Source organism: Onychomys torridus, chromosome 20, assembly GCF_903995425.1.
Source record: "Onychomys torridus chromosome 20, mOncTor1.1, whole genome shotgun sequence".
NCBI classification, from domain to species: Eukaryota; Metazoa; Chordata; class Mammalia; order Rodentia; family Cricetidae; genus Onychomys; species Onychomys torridus.
The window spans coordinates 34576301-34595428 of NC_050462.1; the positions used below are offsets into that span (position 1 = coordinate 34576301).

The 19128-nt window shown below is 41.5% G+C and overlaps 1 protein-coding gene across 1 annotated transcript in view; it reads right to left on the bottom strand.

The window, feature by feature from the left end:
* Positions 1–19128, bottom strand: part of Lgr5 (leucine rich repeat containing G protein-coupled receptor 5) — a 72653-nt gene that overhangs the window by 37162 nt on the left and 16363 nt on the right. The window contains exons 2-3 of the mRNA XM_036169409.1: positions 18993–19064; positions 10387–10458 (exon numbers count right to left, since the gene is read on the bottom strand). Coding sequence (XP_036025302.1) covers positions 10387–10458; positions 18993–19064 — 144 coding nt within the window. The remainder of the gene's footprint in view (positions 1–10386; positions 10459–18992; positions 19065–19128) is intronic.

The window sequence follows — 19128 nt, forward strand, 5'->3', positions numbered from 1 at the left end:
GCTTAACTTGCAGAAGACTTCTGGACCATCTGCCTATGAGAAATGTCGGAGACTCTCTTAACAAATTTTCGAGCCTTAGATGGGAATGTACTGTTGAATGTTCACTCCGACAGCGATGTGGGGGAGAAACGGGGAGTGTTAACAGGGTGAAGGAAGCAAGAAAGCTATGGTGATTCACAATTGATAGAGATCACGTGAGAGCAGGGATGAACACCACACTGTTTTATGTAAAACAAAACCAAAGTAGAGCGGGGTGCTCCCTGTGAGTGCAATCCTGGAATAGCTTGTGTTCTATGTAGCAAAGCGACACAGTGTCAAGCAAAATGTCTTTTCTTAACCAGCAATGACACTCTTTTTCTCCCCATGTGAAGTTTTAATCTTAATGCTCTTAATGCTTTTGTGCATAAGGCATTAACTGCTCAAATTTCCTCTCTTAAGAGAAACGTTTTGTGAATCTGCTCTGTTCTCCTGAATGGAGCCCTTGATTTATAAGCAGCATTATTGTAGGGATTAGAGACACTATGAGATCACCACTGCTGTTGTTATTCTTGAAAATGGTCCTTTATCTATCTTCTATATGACACCTTGCCAACATATCATATAAGCTTGTATCTTTGTTTGAGAATGTCTTTGATGAGCCATTAACTACAAGGAAGAAAGCGTTAGTCAAAAGATAAGCCATTGATCTTGGCTAATTCCATACCAAGATGACCATAATAGTGTCAATTATTAACATGGATGGCCGAGAGGAAAGAAGGGCCCAAGTGTGAAGACAGTTGCAGCTATATTATACAGCTTGCAGGGACTCGATCATAAACAGAATTATGGAGCATGGCATTTTCATGACTAGCTTTTACAGAATAGCATTTTCCCCCATAAATTTCAAAGATTTGACCCAGCACTCTTGTATAGTAGGTACATTTTTTTACACTATGTGGGACCATTTTGAGAAAGGCATGGATAGTTAGGGAACCATGGTGTTCTGTCTGGTTCACTGACAAACTCCAAGAAACAAAAGCATTCTCAATTATTACTTTACTTTTCTAATAAAACAAAACAAAACAAAACAAAACAACACCTGGCTCTAAATTCATTTTAAAATACAGTCCAACAAAATACACAAATTCTCTGTTACCGTAAAATTTTACTGTTTTGAACCTTTTGTCCAAGAATCAATGGATGACTGCAGATGACTTTGGCACAAGGTCATTATATTAGTGCCACCAGGAGAGAAGTTTATATGAATTTTTAGCAGATCAATATGATTTAAACGAGTTCTCCATGCTATTAGAGTTGTTTTTGTTGTTGCTGATCCTATTTTTATATCTGGATGGTATGACCATAATGTGGGATTTCATCTTTTAATACATTTCCCGCAAGGACGGCACATTTCCTACATCCAACAAAGACACGCATGCTGGTTCACATAAAGGCTGTGATCACTGAGATGGGAAGTTTCTACTTCGGTTTTTCCTTCTCCACTTAACCCAGTAACACTGATGTGGCCCCCAGGAGGAGACTCATTGCTTTAGCGCACATCTAAAACGGTAATGCTTCCTTTTTCATCCCTCTTGAGAAAGAGAGTCTACAGGTTCACTGAAGTGCCATAATTTAGAGTCTTGTCAACTGCCTCGGGAGCTGGCTAAAAAGTAGCCAGAGGATCTAAGTCTCTACCTCTCTGCTCTTGTTTCCAGCACTATGGAAGATGGAGGCGCTCCAGCCTTCCACCTGGTGACAGGCTGGGACTCCTCACTGAGCTGAGCCCTATTCCCCACTGAAGAAGAGATTTTAGGTCAAGCTTCATTGTGTTGATCACTTCGGACATCACCAGAGGGCAGTTACTTCTTCAGTTTCTTTTTTCTCTTCAGCAAACAAAGACGCTTTCTGTCAGGGACACATCAGTCTCCTGGGTACCGTCGACCAGGACTTGAGACCTAGTGTCTACTGCTGGATCTCGCATTGATTTCTTGTTAGTTATGCAGTAAGTTCTCGCCATTTATCTTCATTGCTGAGACAACGGCCTGGCTAAGTCTCTTATCTCTTCACACCTGCATTAACTACCACAGCTTCTGAGCTGGCCCTTTTGCCTTTGATCTCTTATCTCTTCAATTAATCCTGCAGTCGGCTGCCAGATTAATCTCTCTGAAATCGTCCTCTATGGCATTCCCTTGGTAGGAATCTATGTTCTTCCAAATTACCATTCCTTTAAAAATCTAAACCCTCATTCAAGGCCTTCTATCCACCAGATCTGTTCAAACCTTTCTCCTATTTCTCTGATCCAGTCAAATATTTTTTTTTTTTCACCTCTTTGTCCACAGTAATTCTAGGCTTTGGGTTCATGACCATGTCTCATGTTTAGAAGTCTCTTCATGCCTGTCCAAATTTTATAAATCCTCTAATCAGCAGGCTCTTCCCACATACCTACTCTTGAAGTGGGGCGTCCTTAACTAATTGAATGGGAAAACTAATTCAGGTAAGTAGGTCAACTCCAACATCTCTGCAGAAACCACTGGGTTCAACTTAGTTCAGGTAAGACACGTGGGAAACAGCCATACATAGATTAGAACCTGGAGCCTGGAAGATGAGTAAATGCAGATTACAGCCAAAGTAGGGAACCCAGAGCAGCTGTCCATAATACTGCTTAGAGTCTGGATCTTCGGTTCATTTTAATAAATAAATAATGCCAGAAGGCTGTCTTTGTATCTCCGCCTGGAGATCTAGCAGTCAACCAGGCAGGCAGTGGGTCGAACCTTCAAGGAACATTTTAAAAACAGCAGTGAGACCAATTCTTATCATGAAGTGTTAGGGGAAGAGAAAGGCGTGGTGGTGGGCGCTAACTAACCTAGGCTTCACCCTGGCTCCTTTAAAATATAGATCTGGAATTCAAATATCAAGCCAGGGTTATTTAGTTTTTTTTTTTTTTTTTCTTCCTTTTTTCTCCTAAAGCACAAGACTGAAATCCTGGTCTGTTCCCTCCCTTAGTGAAGTCCTCTGCCAGTGGTCCTTACCCCAGCCACTGCCTCATTAGCCACACTATTGGAGAAACTAGAAACTTAGAGATACTTTTCCCTCCCCACTCCGCCTTCCCTTCTTCTCCTCCTCTTTCCTCTTCCTCTCCTCCTTCTTCATCCTTCTTCTTTGACAGGGTCTCACTCTGTAGCTTTGGCTGTCCTGGAACTTATGATGTAGACCAGGCTGCCCTCGAACTCACAGAGATCTGCCTCCCAGGTGCTGGGATTAAAGGCTTATGCCACCACACCTGGCCCCTTCAAACACTGGAAACTTCGTCCTCTTGGTGTTTCTCCAATCCAAATTCCTTTTTCAATCTCCAGCCCCAACTCTGACAGAAGTTTCCTTTCTCCACCTTGACTTCTTCAGTACGTTAGCAGATCTGATCGGATTCCTCCTGCTAACACCTTCTGGCAAATAAGCCTGCTATTAGTCTTCAAGTGCCCCACATGACTTCCATAGAGTCTGGCCTCATCATGCCTTCCAAGGTTGTCCCGATGTCTGCTTCTTGCTCGGGGATCTTGCTTCAGCCACTGGTTTGTTCTGTTTCTTGATATTATAGGTTTCCTTCCCCCTCATCATAAGCTGCTGCATGCGTAGCCCATGTTATTGGGAACTTCCTTTTCTAGCCTTTGTCTACTTGACTCCTGCCTTGGCAATGGAGGCAAGAGTCTCACACATAGTCTTCTCTGGAGAGTCGAAAATCATTGCGACCTCACAGGCACAAAGGATCAGATAATCAGATGCCTGGAGAAACCCTAACAAGAGCTGGCAGGCTCATATTTTCATATTCTTCTCTTCTGACTGTCTGGCAACATTACAACTCCAATTCATCTTTCTTTCTTTTCTTTTTCTCTCTTTTTTTTCCTTCCTTCCCTCCTCCCTCTCTCTCTCCCTCCCTCCCTCCCTCCCTCCCTTCCTTCCTTTTTTTCTTTTCTTTTCTTTTCTTTTTTTTTTTTTGAGACAGGGTTTCTCTGTGTAGTTTTGGTACCGGTCCTGGATCTTACCCTGTAGACCAGGCTGGCCTCGAACTCACAGAGATCCGCCTGGCTCTGCCTCCCGAGTGCTGGGATTAAAGGCGTGAGCCACCACCGCCCGGCACAACTCTCTTTGTGTGAGAGTTCGAAGTCACATTGCTATTCTATGTGTGTTTCTACCAAGTCCTCCCCTTCTCTCACTACATTCTCCACAGGTAGCTCTCAGAGGGAAGAAAAAGAACCAGGGCAGTGACATGGGCAGATTTGGGGCTTCTGACCCACTAGACTTCTCTCAAACATACCTCCGTCCTGACTTTGGCAAAGTCAATACCCTGACAGTTTTGCACTTCTCAGCACTAAGCAGGGATAAGCCAAGCACCCAACCCATGAGGCTGCTGTGAGGATGAGGCAGGATGGGGACACAAGTGCTTAATAAGCATTGCCTTCTCTCATCAGCCCCGGGGAGTGAGTGCTGCAGGCTAACTTTTGTCTCTTTACTATCTCCATTTTCTCCTGCTTTCCCGAGCTCCCCCACATTCATCATAGACCCCATCTAGCCTAAAACATTGTGATTTACTCCCAGGTTGCCTTTCCAAAGTTGATATACCCCTTTAGCTTTTCTAAAGATCCCTGTGCTTTAAAAAAGTTTATTTGACTTCAAATTTCCTGACACGGATGTTCTCCTTACCTGTCTGATAGGACAGCCATGAACCACAGCCAGTGATCTGGCCTAAGACTCCTCCACACATGGCCTTTTAAGAATAAACAACTCACTTTGTTTCCCATACACGAGGACCCATCCTCCAATCTTGGATTTTCTTCTTGTAAACATTTTGTAGAAAGAGCCTTTCCTCCTAAAACTACTTACCCTCCGTGTTCAGACTGAGGGGAGAAGGGAAACATGTTTCTTTTTTTTGGTAAGGATTCACTCAGTGCTCATTTGCATATGGCTCCATGAACTGAACCTTGATAGTCCAGCAGACCAAGTCTCTTGCTTCTAGAACTTCCATGTCTACCGCCATCTAGGTATGGGCATCTTTGTGGTGGTGGTGGGGGGAACAGTACGGCTTGTGATTTCTTTACCTAGTTTAGTGGAAGGAATACTGTCACCAATCTTAAAGCCACTTTATTTTTAGCCCCTTGATTCTATAATATTACCCTTTAGGTTTGGTCTTCTTTTCTTTGGTCTGTTTACACTTCCCTGTCTTGTGTTACTTCCTTCCCATTCTATATCCAGGCTCTGAAACCCAATAGGCTCATGAATGTGAATAGGAGAATAACGCTGCTGTCCTGGGCTTGCCTTAACTCTCCCCAGAGCTGTGTGCCCCACCTCTTCCTCCTCTCTGGCTCTTCTAGGCCACTGTCTACAACTATAAACAGAAACAAATTATGAAGAGTTTGGATAATGTTACTGACAGATATTTCATGTGCCCTAGAAATGATATGTGTAGGCAGGTCGCTCTTCAGGCAGGAATTGGATATTCATCTTGGGTTTTAAATATACTCCTGCACCCTGCAGATGAATATTAGCTAATTAGAAAATAGAGGCAGTAATAATGATACACTTGATTCTTCTTTCATTTTCTACTTGGCAACCCATCATTTCTGTGATACATATTTTACACAATTAGCTTTGCTAGTGAAGATTTGGAATGAAAAATCAATGTTTCAAATAATACTTTGGCTACTTGGACAAATATGAATGAATAATTTTCCTTGGTCAGCTTAAACTTCATGTATAACTTTGAGATATTTGAAATCCATTACTAGCTATCACAAATGAGGCAGTCATTATGCATAGATTGATTTCTTAACTAATAAAGGTGAGAGACATGGGTGAGTTGGGTTTTGAGTTACCATCAGATGACTGTAACTTGACCCTAGTCCTCATATGTCTACAATGCCAAAAGTTTCTGAGTGAAATACAACTCACTGTGAATTCTGATTACATTTCTACTCCCTTCCAAAAATACAGAAAGGAAATTAAGTTACATTTGATTACATTACAACAATCTATTCGGTGTCTGGGCAGTCATGGCCGTGTCAGAAGTCAAATGCACACATTGCCCAGGAGTAAGTTCTGCTGGCCTCTGGCCCTTTGGCTTCAGCTGAACAGTTTGCAAGCATCAGGAGACAGTTAAAAGAGAACACAAACGTACCTATGTCATTTCGTTAGGAACAAACCAGTTTTTGTTTATGGGGAACAAATGGAGAATTAGAACCCTTGAAACTTGAGAACAATTTGTCTCGTCCTCACAGCAATGTTACCAGTTGCAATAGATCGAGTTTCTTCAACTTCCTCCAAGAAGCCAAGAGTAGATGTGGGAGCAGAGATCATAAATGGTCGGTTTTGCTGGTTCTCAACCTTTTGGGTGTGTTGACCACTCGGTCGGGTAACAGAACACTGGACATTTGAATTCCTCATGCATGTTTTGTATACAGATCATCTAGAGTTTTGTTCAAACAAAGCTTCTTATTAGGTCAGGCTGAGCTGGGCCCCGAGGTTCTGCATAGCTCAGGTGCTGCTGATGTGGCTGGTCCAGACATCACATTTGAGTAGCTGGGCGGTACAGCATGTGTTCTTTCAACTTTATTCAAGGTAGTCAGTAGAATTAACAGGAAGAATTGAGCTCTTTTCAATTAAACACATGGCAATGCCTCACTTTTATATTCTACCTATATTATTAGCTTAAATTGGACTACAAAGTATGGACTTTCATTTTTTTTTTTCAGGTTTGAAAAGAATTCAGAATGATTTTCATATCTCCCAAGGGAATATTACCTGCAGAACATGTAATTTTGCAATTTTGACTTTAAGTAATACTTAATAAATAAGAAAGCTATTAGAAAACACCAACACATGGATCCTTGTAACAGGCTTTCTCTTTGGGCCACCAACCAGCTCCCACACCATGATATGGAGACTTATTATTAGTTATGGATGCTCACCCTTAGCTTATGCTTGTCCCACTAGCTCTTATAACTTAAATTAACCTGTTTCTCTTCATCTACGTTTCGCCTCAGGGCTTTTTAACCTTTCTTTCATTCTGTATGTCCTACTTGGTGTCTGTCTGGTTGGTTGCTAGCTGGCTGGATGGCCCCAGGCGTCTCCCTCTCTTTCTCCCTTCCCTCTCCTCTTTTTTCCTCTCCTAGCCAGTCTAGATTCCTCCTCCTACTCATTCTCTCCATCCGCCAGCCCCACCTATCTCTCTACTGCCCAGCTATTGACCACTTAGCTTTTTATTAGACCAATCAGGTGCCTTAGGCAGGCAAGATAAAACAGCAACACATCCTTACATCATTAAACAAATGCAGCACGAACAAATGCAACACATCTTTACATAGTTAAAGTAATATTCCATAACAGATTGTATCCTCAGGGTTGGGGTTTGAATGGGGAATGTCAAACACGGGCTCTTAAGTTTGAATACTGAGTTATTAGATAGCGGCACTGCTTGGGAAAGTTCCTTAGGGAGGGTGGAGCCTTGCTAGGGGAAGTGGGTCACTGGGGCGGGGATTGGGGTTTTATAGTCTTGCCCCACTTCCTGTCCACTCTTTGCATCCTGCCTCTGAATGCAATGTGGCCCGATGCTTCTCACTCATGTCACGGCGCCCTCTTAGTCATGGTGGACTGTATTTCGACCCCCTCAAACTGTGAGCCAAAATAAATGTTTCCCCCTCTAAGTTGCTTCCTGTCAGGTATTAGTCACAGCAGTAAGAAAGGAACTCCCACACTCAGAGGTTCCGATTTGCATTGTTCTGGGGTGCAGCCAAGGTGTTGGAACTATCAGCAACACTGAAGAGCCTCACGAGTGGGGAGGTATGTACAATGCAATGCTCAGTGGGGTGTAAATGTAAAACACAAAGAAAATCTCTCTCTCTCTCTTTCTTTTCCTCCCTCCCTCCCTTTCCCTCTCTGTAGTGTCTCTCTCTCCCTCCCTCCCCTTCTCTCTGTAGTCCCCCCTCCACCGTGTGTGTGTGTGTGTGTGTGTGTGTGTGTGTGTGTGTGTGTGTGTGTTGGGGTTGGGGAAATGGGGGCGAACTTAAGAGAGCAGAATGAAAGAACCGCCATATAGTAAAGAGGCTAAGTGATCTAAGGGATAATCCAAGTCCAAGAGGAGGCTGTGACTTGGTAGAGACTTCCTGGTATTGGCAGGGGAGGAGATGGAGTCCCCCCCCCCATTTTTGCTCTTATTGATGCTGAAGCAGCACAAGGTGAATGCTCTTGCATTCCAGGTGGCGGTCTGGAATCAGAACGGAATCAGAAGGAATGTGAAGAACACCAGTCCCACTCTAATCCTTCCCTTTTGGAGCTGGTTAATAGCATCAGGAGAAAGACAATTTAACACTGTAAGCACAGGATAACAATACAATTCGAATGGAGTTTGCTGTTCCCCAGACTGCCAAACCAGGGCAGGGGCACCCTCAATGGGCTCAACGTGATCTGTAGAGTTCATGTTGAATGTGCTTATGAATCTCTTGTGAACCGAAGCAGCACAAACAATATCAGAGAGGAAAAGAACACTAGCATGCACATTGCCTTTGCCTCATACCTCACACTGATTGTGCTCTGGGCAAAGGGACCTTGTGACCATCTTAGCAGAATCCAGCTGATACAAGGCAGTGTGAGCCAGGGGCTGAGAACCTGTCTAGACACTTCATTTCGGATGTGATGTCATCCTGGCAAATTAACCCTCGACCTTTTCACAAGGAACATGCATTTCTATCATTCATAAGGCTTCGGAAAGTAATTCCTTTGTGAACCAGAAGCCAGGAGACACCTGGTGAACAGTAAATATCGGGCCAGTCAGAAACAAAATCTGAACACCTTTATCAGAGAGTCACCACCCAGTTCGAGTGAACAAAAGCTTCATGGTTTTCTCTTTCTCAAAGAGCTCACTTCTGTTTGTGATCTTTCAGCCAATAGGGGATTTCGGTTACAAACTCTTATCCTTCAATCTGTGGCCTGCCTCGCAGCTGTTTAGAGGTCCTATCGGGCGCAGCCATTATCTCCATTTCAATTTAGCTACGAGAGCCCCATGCCCACATGGAGGCAGTTGGCTTACCTCTGCTTGTTTCGTGTAAAGCTAGCTGAACCAGAGCAGCGCAACAGTGTCCTGTCATTAAGGAGTGGCTGGCAAAGCAACAGCCTCTCCCCAGCCACAAAGGGGCCCTTGTGGGCTTGTTTATCTATAGGCTGCTGAAAACCTAGGAAGTCACTTTGTTTGACTAGAATAAAAAAGCTTGAAATGATCTTGAGCACAGATTTTCTTTCATTAAAAAGAAAGATCAAAGGACGGAGGTCTCATCCTCAGATCTCACATCCCCCTTCTCTCATGTCACCGCAGTAAAGAGCATTAAGCAAACTGTATGTAATTATTAACTGATGGATTCCTTACGAAGATTTCCAGCTAGAGCCTGCGGTATTCTCTTGCTTTGTTCACACATTTATCTCCCTCATCAGTCAAGACTAGAAAGCGGTGCTTTGTTAGACAGATGAGGACCTCCAGTAGAAGTACAATTAAGGAGTCCATGACTCACATGTACATCAGAAATCATGCAACGTATTGCAATCACTCATACGTTCTGATGAGAAGGCGATTTACTCACACAGCAGTTGAGGCAGAGACTTGCCAAGTAGTTGATTGAGAACAATTACTTCCAACCCAAGCTCCCAAACATCTAGCTGGTATAATGTTCTTCATGGGAGCAATTACTTATGTGTTTATGTGGGTGCTTGGAGAGAATCTCCTGATGGAAAGAAAGGTGTGTGTTCAGAGCAAAAGACATCAGCACCATTGCAGGGTGTGTGTGTGTGTGTGTGTGTGTGTGTGTGTGTGTGTGTGTGTGATGGTGTGTCTGTGTGAGGTCTGTGAGGCCATGTATATGGGAACTGTGGGACTGTTTGTGATTATCTATGTGTGAGCTGTGATGGGCAGCTGGTGGTTTGTGCTGTAGCCATGCTTCAGTACGCATGGTAAGTCTTGATTTCATAATTTGAGGGTGTTTGACAGTTATGCAGAGTTTAAAACACTCATCTTCACTTGACTCAGCAAAATTGGATTACAAAGAAGCTCTGATGCTTTAGAAATAAAACAAGTTAAAGATGCCAAACTATCAGATGGCCCCATCCAATTTTCTAGGTAAAAACTAAGCATCATTTCTGATTTGAATTTAGAAACAAGACTATTACTGGGAATGGAAGTTGATGTTTGGTTCTGAGACACCTAGAGGAGGCTTTTGACTGCAGGTGTAATTAAATATCTACCCAGATATCTCAATGTCTAGGGCTAGGACTCAAGTCCATACAACTCATCAACTCAAACAAAATGGTCTACAGGACATTTAAATGTTCCTTCTCAAATCAAGACTCTTGTTTTGTAGTTACAACTGTACTTACAGGGATTGGAGACTTCGCAAGTTCTGCAGGGCTTCTGAGGGGACCTGTCTCAGCTGGTTATTCTGCAGCATACTGCCCATGAAAACAAATGGAGAAAGATATTTAAAAAAAGTCACACTAGACAACCCTATCACAACAGCATCAGACACTGTTCCAGGTGCTGTCAAAACATTGGAATGTCAATCAAAGTGTTTGGGAGGATAAATTCCCAAGTGAGTGCAAAGAAGAAAGAAAGAAATCCTAAAAAACCCAATTATCAATCAATCCCAGATCTCTAGTTTAGTTACCTTTGAATGACAGAAGTAGAGCAGGTTATCTTGTGTCCCCAGTGAGTTAATTAGAAATTCCTGTTTTTGTTCGCGATATTTCGATGGGAGACAAAACAGTTCAAGAGTTTATAGTACTACAGAGTGCGGTATAAAATGCCCACATGGCTGCTGATTTCTTTTGCAAGCCCTCCTTACCGAATCCATGGAGTATAAACCAAGCTGAACATGTCCTGGGTAGGGGTGTAGACACATAACTCCGTTTTATCACTTACAAAAAGAATGATATGAACTGCTTTTGTTAGAGACAAGGTGTGATTTCTATAACTTTTTATTTCTTTTCTCAGTCTATTTAAAATAGCCATTATTTCATACAGCATCTTCAGGCATCTCTAAGTATACATCTTTGCTTATTCTGTCTTTTTCCTTCTCTTCTAGTGTTTGATCAGCAAGGCTAAGTGAGAACAGAGAAGATGAAGTAGGGGGTGGGGCGGGGAGGAGAACAATTTTTTAAATAGAGACTAGTGACAATTGAGGACTTAATTCTCAGATGTTATTTCTGTTTAAGTCTATATATAGACTTCATGTCATTTACCAAGGCTGGATCCTAGATCAACATCAGATTGTGTGTGTGTGTGGGGGGGGTAATGATGGCTCTCTATGACTTTTCTTTTCCTTTATTCATTTTATATACCAACCACAGATTCCCCCTCTTGTCCCTCCCCACTCCCTCCCCTGCCTCTGTGACTTTTCTATATAGTTACCTTTGCCTATCACCCGTATGGCTTTGGTTTGGAGGTGGGTGGTAGGAGGAGGGCTTCTCTTCTTGACTGAAGGGCTTCTACCAGAAAATGAACTTTGTGGAAATGCCTCATGCAGCATTTCAGTGGGTTAAGTATTTTGCAGTACAGAACCAAAGGGCTTTATCTATCTTAAGGCCAATGTGTTCAGGGACAATAATCACACATGTTAGAGGTAAGAGATCGCAATGAGTCAATATGTAAAACAGCACTAGCCAACCAAGGCTGCTGTTTTTTATCTTAGTTGACTGGATCACTAGTACCTTTCTCTTGTCTTACCATAGTCTCTACTCATCCACTTTATGCAAGGCATGGCTCTAAATGAACATGACCTTTACATTATCTTTGTGTCCACTGCTGTGGATATTGTTCTGTATAAATAAAATGCTGTTTGGCCAGTAGCCAGGCAAGAAGTATACGCGGGACAAGAGAGAAGAGAATTCTGGGAGGTGGAAGGCTGAGGCAGAGAGACACTGCCAGCCACCGCCATGACAAGAAAGATGTAAGGTACCGGTAAGCTACGAGCCATGTGGCAAAGTATAGATTAATAAAAATGGGTTAATTTAAGATAGAAGAAGTAGATAACAAGAAGCCTTCCATGGCCATACATTTATGAGTAATATAAGCTTCTGTGTGATTTTTTTATATGTGGGTTGTGGGACTGCAGGGGCTTGGTGGCACCTGGAGAGAAGCTCTCTAACTATAGTCCACTTTTGAACTTTATAAAATATTTGAGAGTTTCTACGAGGATAGTGACAAGTCTCTTCTGCTCAGAATTTTGTTGTTTGTGCTGTGGCTTTCAACATTGGATCAGTACTTAACTAATGGCATCACAAAGGAGAAGTAACTATGGAAAAGTAATTTATAGTAAAATTATTTATTTGACTAAATGCATGGCATTATGTGTGACGATCTAGGGAAGTCTGAGTGTAACTGGCCCCCATAAGCTCATAGGGAGTGGCTCTATTAGGAGGTGTGGCCTTATTGAAGTAGGTGTTGCCTGGTTGAAGTGTGTCACTGTGGGGGTGGGCTTTGAGGTCTCCTATGCTTAAGCCATGCCTAGTTCAGTTCACTTCCTGTTGCCTGTGGATCAAGATGTGAGACTCTCAGCTCCTTCTCCAGCACCATGTCTGCCTGCATGCCACCATACTCCCAGCCACCATGTACCACCATGATGATAATAGACTAAACATCTGAAACTGTAAGCCACCTCATTAAATGTTTTTCCTTTATAAGAGTTGCTGTGGTCATGGTGTCTCTTCACAGCAATAGAAACCCTAACTAAGACACCATACCAGCAATCATTTTTAATGAAGGGGTCAGATGCTAGACTCTCTCTCTCTCTCTCTCTCTCTCTCTCTATCTATATATATATATATATATATATATATATATATATATATTCCAGAGACAAGATCTCATGTAGCCCACATTCATTTCAAACTCATTAGCTGAGGGTGACCTTGAACTTCTGGTCATTCAGCCTCCGCCTCCCTAGTGCTAGGATTACAGGCATGCACTGCTATGCCTGCTTCATGAAGTGCTGGGGATAGAACCCAGGACTTCATGCATGTTAAGCAACCACTTTACAAGCTACATCCTTAGCCCTTGCTTAGAATTTTAATAATAAGGTGTGTGTGAAAAAAATAACATGATTGGAAGCCATTTCATGCACGACTTGGATAGAATCTGGATGGCAACTAGAATAGAAACTAGTGAAGACACATAACAACAGAGCATTCTTAGATATTTTAAAGGAAAAAGGAAATAACCTTTATTAAAATAAAAATAACAGACCCAAATAAAATACAAGGGTTGCACTTCAGGCGAAGAACTGTGAAACTCACATATGGATCTGGGTATCCTCAGGATAAGTCAAACTCATCTCCTATACCTTAGGATAAGAAACTATTGGGGCTGGAGATTTAGCTCAGTGGTAGTAGAGTGCTTGCGTTTGCTAGACCCTGGGTTCGATCCTCAGCTCCAACAAGGAAAAAAAAAAAGGACAAGAAACTCTTGAAATGTCCTAAGAATATTTATCCTATATGTTCAGGTGGAGGTCAGCATTCCTTCTCTAGTACTTTGAAAAACTCTGGAGATTATATCCCTTCATAGGAAATGGGGATTCAAGGTTGATTGGGAACTTGCTTTCTTCAAAGTTGGGCAGTAAACCTTGTTAGGCAATGGAAGAATATTATTTTAAAAGCAACAGGCCATCCAATTAATAATCCATTGAGTAATTGCTCCAACATGAACTCTGTATGTGTGCTCCAGGTGGTTAAAAGATGACAGTATGGAATATGTATAAAGCAAACTTTGTTAACTAAAGCCAATGTGACCCTTTCCCTTTGCTTCTTTTTCTATTAATTCAATAGTGATTTCACAGAAGTTTTATACACACACACACACACACACACACACACACACACACACACGGTCTGTTTTGTGGCTTTTGATATGATACTGAATAAATGGTACTTTAACTTAAATAAATCATTAGAACATCTATAATGCCAGGAATAAAAAAATACAAACTTAATTAATTATTCAACTGTCTTGACAGGATGTATTTAATCCACCTCCATTTCCCTATGAAAATATGACACCATGTTAAACTTCTTATAAAACCTTTCTACAGAGTTATGCACTAAAGTAGTATTATTGGTTTGCATCTGGTGACAAGGCATATCAGAAGTAAAATGGAATGGTAGATAAAATTGCCTTTATGCTGGGTGATAATCCACATTTTGATCCTTCTGGGTCAGAACTGGAGAAAGATATCCCCACAGACTCTTTAATATTCCATAGCAGGTAGAGTCTCCATGCTGAGGACCATTGTGCTAATGCCACAACAGTTTAAGTTATTTAAACATCTGGGTTTTGTGGGGTGTTAGTCTCTGAGTCACCAAGTATTGAACACAGTTCCTGCGGCACCTTCCTGCTCTTGAACCCTCACCATTTGATAGATAGGGGTCTAACAAAACGGTAAAGTCTGAACACTTCTCTCCTCACATCTTTTCTTCAACTCCTCATTATGCTTAGAAAAAAAATATCCGTGTTGTTTTGACATGACACCTGAGCTTTCTATAATGGGAATATTTAGACTGTAAGACAAATTGCTGAGCAATCTTATTAATAAAAACCTGGAGCCAGATATTGGGGTGAAAGCCGAGAGATCAGGGAATAGGACAAGCCACACCTCACCAACTCCTCAGCTTCCAGAGGGAGCTACTTCCTGTATACCCATGCCTATATGCCTTTCCGTTCTGCCATCTCATTTCCTCTCTCTGCCCAGCTACATCACTTCCTGTCTGTCTGTACAGACCTCTAGACCTTTATGGTTAGTGGTGGGATAAAAGGCATGTGCCGTTGGGTGGTGGTGGCACACGCCTTTAATCCCAGCACTCGGGAGGCAGAGGCAGGCAGATCTCTGTGAGTTTGAGGCCAGCCTGGTCTACATAGTGAGATCCAGGAAAGGTGCAAAGCTACACAGAGAGCCTGTCTCCAAAAACAAAAACAAAAACAAAAACAAAAGGCATGTTCCACCATGCCTGGCTCTGTTCTCCAGTGTGGCCTTGAACTCACAGAGATCCGGGTGGATCTCTGTCTCCTAAATGCTAGGATTAAAGATGTGTGCTACCATTGTCTGATATTTAATATAATGGCTGGCTTTGTCCTCTAATCCTCAGATAAGCTTTATTAGGGTGCACATATATTGGGCAATACAATATATCACCACATTACTCTCCTCCAAAGCTCTCCTTTAAATGCTGGTGTATTATCCCCTTGGGGGCTCCCTATTCATCCCTGGCCTTGGCCACCCCTGTGCCTCTGAGCATACTGTCCTGTCCCTCAGCCACCATTTTACCTGGAGGGTTAATTTCAAGTTATACTTCCAGATTCAGCTTCTGTTGTTGTTTGCTATTTATTTATTTATTTATTTATTTATTTATTTATTTATTTATTTATTTATGCGGGAAAATCTCTTTCATAGGAAGCTGAGGCTGAACCCTAGACTGGACTGAATGTTTCTAGCCTTTATAGTTGTACAGCTAATCACATCTCTAGATTATGCTTTGTTCAAGAAGCAGAGGTGATATGCTTGTCTGTCTTGATCCCACAATCTGTCACTAGATTATAAAATCTTCAAGTTCATGATTTATATTCATTGGTCTAGCAGTAATTTCTAGCAATAATTTGTTTAATGATCCTTTGAGCACCACAAGCATCAAGCTTTGCTGAATCCCTGATTTAGAAGACAGGAAACATCAGTTGGTAGGAATGGATAAAAAGAGACTCTCAATAACAAATCCATCATTTGTTCCATTCTTTTTTCTTTCTTTTTTTTTTTTTTTTTTCTGGTCGAAAGAGCACATTTCAACAGTGAGTCTCAGAGATAGCCTATAACCTCAGCTCATTTCCTGTTGCTGTACTATAACAAGAAATCCCAAGGATGGGAACTTTATGAAGCAAATAGGTTTATTTAGTTTACAGTTTTAGAGGCTGAAAGTCCAAGATCATTTATCCAGATTTTAGCATCATCTACCCAGAGTCTAGTGAGGGATGCAGGAATGGTAACATTACAATGAAGGAATAGACCCCACAGCAATCATATGGTAAGACAGGAAGCTGAAGGGATCCAGGGGCCTAGCTTGTTCTTTTTATAATGATTTCTCCTCTGGGGAATGAACCAGGTGAAAACTGTATTAATCCTCTGAGAATGCCTCTTCCAAAGACAGAGTGACCTCCCAATAAGCTCCACCTCTTAATGGTTCCACTGTTTCAGCGTTACCCTACCAGGACCAAACTTTTCCCACATGGATGTTTGGGGGACAAACTTGAACCATATCCAAACAACAGCTTCTAGGACTCATTTAAAAAACCAGTTTAGGCCAGTGCTATCTAGAGTGTGTGGGCAAAATGTAGCCTAAGTAGCAGCAAGAGCATGTGCCTAACCATTCTGGGTACATGAAATGTGTTTGCAGGCAGAAACCCTGCATATCATATCATAACACTCTTTCATTGAGTGGCTAATAGTTATCTGATAAATAAACTTGAATCACTGGGTTCACATCACACAAAATTAAGAAACTGTTGATGTCTAGAGCGTCTGTGTTTTCCCTGCATTATGAATCAGAATCATCACTCCACAAATGTTTACTAAGTGCAAACTGTGAGTCAGGTCCTTTTCAACTGGCTGGGATATACCAATGACCAGGACATATTTTGTCTTTGATTTACTGGACATGTAGTGTATTATGAGGAACACTCAGTGGGAAGATAGTGCAATTGGAATTATACAATGGAAAGATCAGGAAATATACATAATAGGGTGGTGGAAAAAATCATGTATAAAACTTGAGTAGTTCAAACTTCATTAAAAATTTAGGGATTTAAAATTATATTTCCATGCAATTATAATAAGCCACATATACTTCATATCATGCAATTCATTTGTATTTACATTAGATACTTGTATTTCAAATAAAATATGATGGCTTGAGATACACCTGGACACATATATACACACTATCTCATACACTCAATATACAGTTTGTTGAGTGAATTGAAGTAGTTGGTTATAGTATAATTTATTCTTTTATATTTTATTTATTTTTAGTTGTATGTGAGTGTGTACTTGTCTATATGTTTATGAACCTATTGGTCACTGGGGAGAACAAAAGGGGGCCATGGGTCCCTTGCAACTGGAGTTACAGGTGGTTGTGAGCTGCCATGTGGGTGCTGAGATTAAATTCTGGGTCCTCTTTAAGAGCAGCCAGTGTTCTTAACCATGGGACCATCTCTCTAGCCCCTACAATATAATTTATTTAACAGCATACAAATATTTTATTGTACATGACTTGACATGGGGAATCATTTTAGCCATCCTATTCAAACTTGAATTTCATGATGCATTTTGAATGGTTCAAATATCTTGCTGGATTCATTGAAATGTAGGTTCATCGTATGTGGTGCTAATACATATAACAAGTCAGCATTAGGGTTGGTGATATGACCCAAAATATTTTTGTGAATAGCACAAATGACCCAAAGAAAAGGCAAGCTAAATCCAGTCATCTAAGAAGACCTACTAATGGTTCTGCTATAGAATTTATTTATTTTTTATTCATCTATTTATTTTACTTCCTGGCTGCAGCCTCCCCTCCCCCACCCCAGTTGTTCTCCTTTATTCCCCTAGAATTTAATTTTTCATAAACTATTAAATTGAATTAAACTTTTTAAAATTTACATATATCTTAGGCAACTGAAATGCAATTTTTATTAAGCATATATAAATCAAATGCTTTTTTGGAGTTAACTTTTATCTCAATGAAAAAAAATGAAATCAAGATATTGTTTTAGGGATAAAATTTAGAGTGACTTGCAACTTTTACTATTTCCTACAAACTTGAACACACTGAAACAAAATTTGATGGTGAGTACTAGAAGAAGAAGGTGTTTGTGCTGGCTAGTTTCATGCCAAGTGAGAGGAGGGAATTTCAATTAAGAAAATCCCTCCACAAGGTCAGGCTGTAGACAAGCCTGTAGGCCATTTTCTTAATTAGTGATTGATGTGGGATGGTTTAGCTTATTGTGGGTGGTGCCACCCTGGGGCTGGTGGTCCTGGGAGCTAGAAGAAAGCAGGCTGAACAAGCCATGAGGAGCAAGCCAGTAAGCAGCACCCCTCCATGGCCTCTGCATCAGCTCCTGCCTCCAGGTTCCTGCCCTGCTTGAGTTCCTGCCCTGACTTCCCTCAGTGGACTGTGATTCAGGACATGTAAGTCAAATAAACCCTTTCTTCCCCAAGTTGCTTTTGGTCACAGTGTTTCAGTACAACAATAGTAACCCAAACTAAGAAAGTATTCAACAGTACTGAATTTTAGGACAACAAATTTGGAAGTTGGACAATGAATGCTAAGAAAACATATGTATAAGCATACATTTAAAACCTTCCACTCCTTCTCTCCTACTCTCTTCTCTGTGCAGAATTCAGGGCTTTGGGTATAGTTGGCAAAGGTTGTACCATTGAGCTATATCCCTAACTCAACATTTCATAAAAAACAGCTGTCCACTTTTATTAGGCCATGCTCCAGGTTTTCTGGCATCTACTCATATACACAAACCTAATGTGCTTGAGTGGGTCCTGACTTGGTATATCATAAGGAAACAAATTTCAAAGCAAGTTTGAAGTCGTGATCTCATTTTGGTGGCATCATAGCGAGTTAATTCACTCAGTGACCAAAATCTTTATACACATGCTCCCCAACTGCATGACATGGAGAAAAAAAAGAAACATTCTTGCATGTTCGAATAGGTAAGGGGGTTATGTAAAGGCAAACAACTTGAGATATAATGTTAGAGAAGGGGAGAGGAATTGTCACACACAGGTTACAGACAAGTGTAACAAGGATTTATGATACCAGGGAAGGCAGAGAGGGACTTAAATGAGTCACCTCAAAGATCCCCATGTTTGCACATTCATTAGCTGCCATTTGACATGAAAATCAGAACGGTCTCCAACAACGCTTGGTTTACTTACAGAACTTTAAGACTGTGAAGGCCTGTGAATGCTCCCTTGGGAATGTGTGTCAAAGCATTTCCAGCAAGACGTCTGTGGGTTTCAGTGGAGAGGGGAGAGAGGAAGAGAGAGAAAAAGAATTAGCATATCCTTCTTC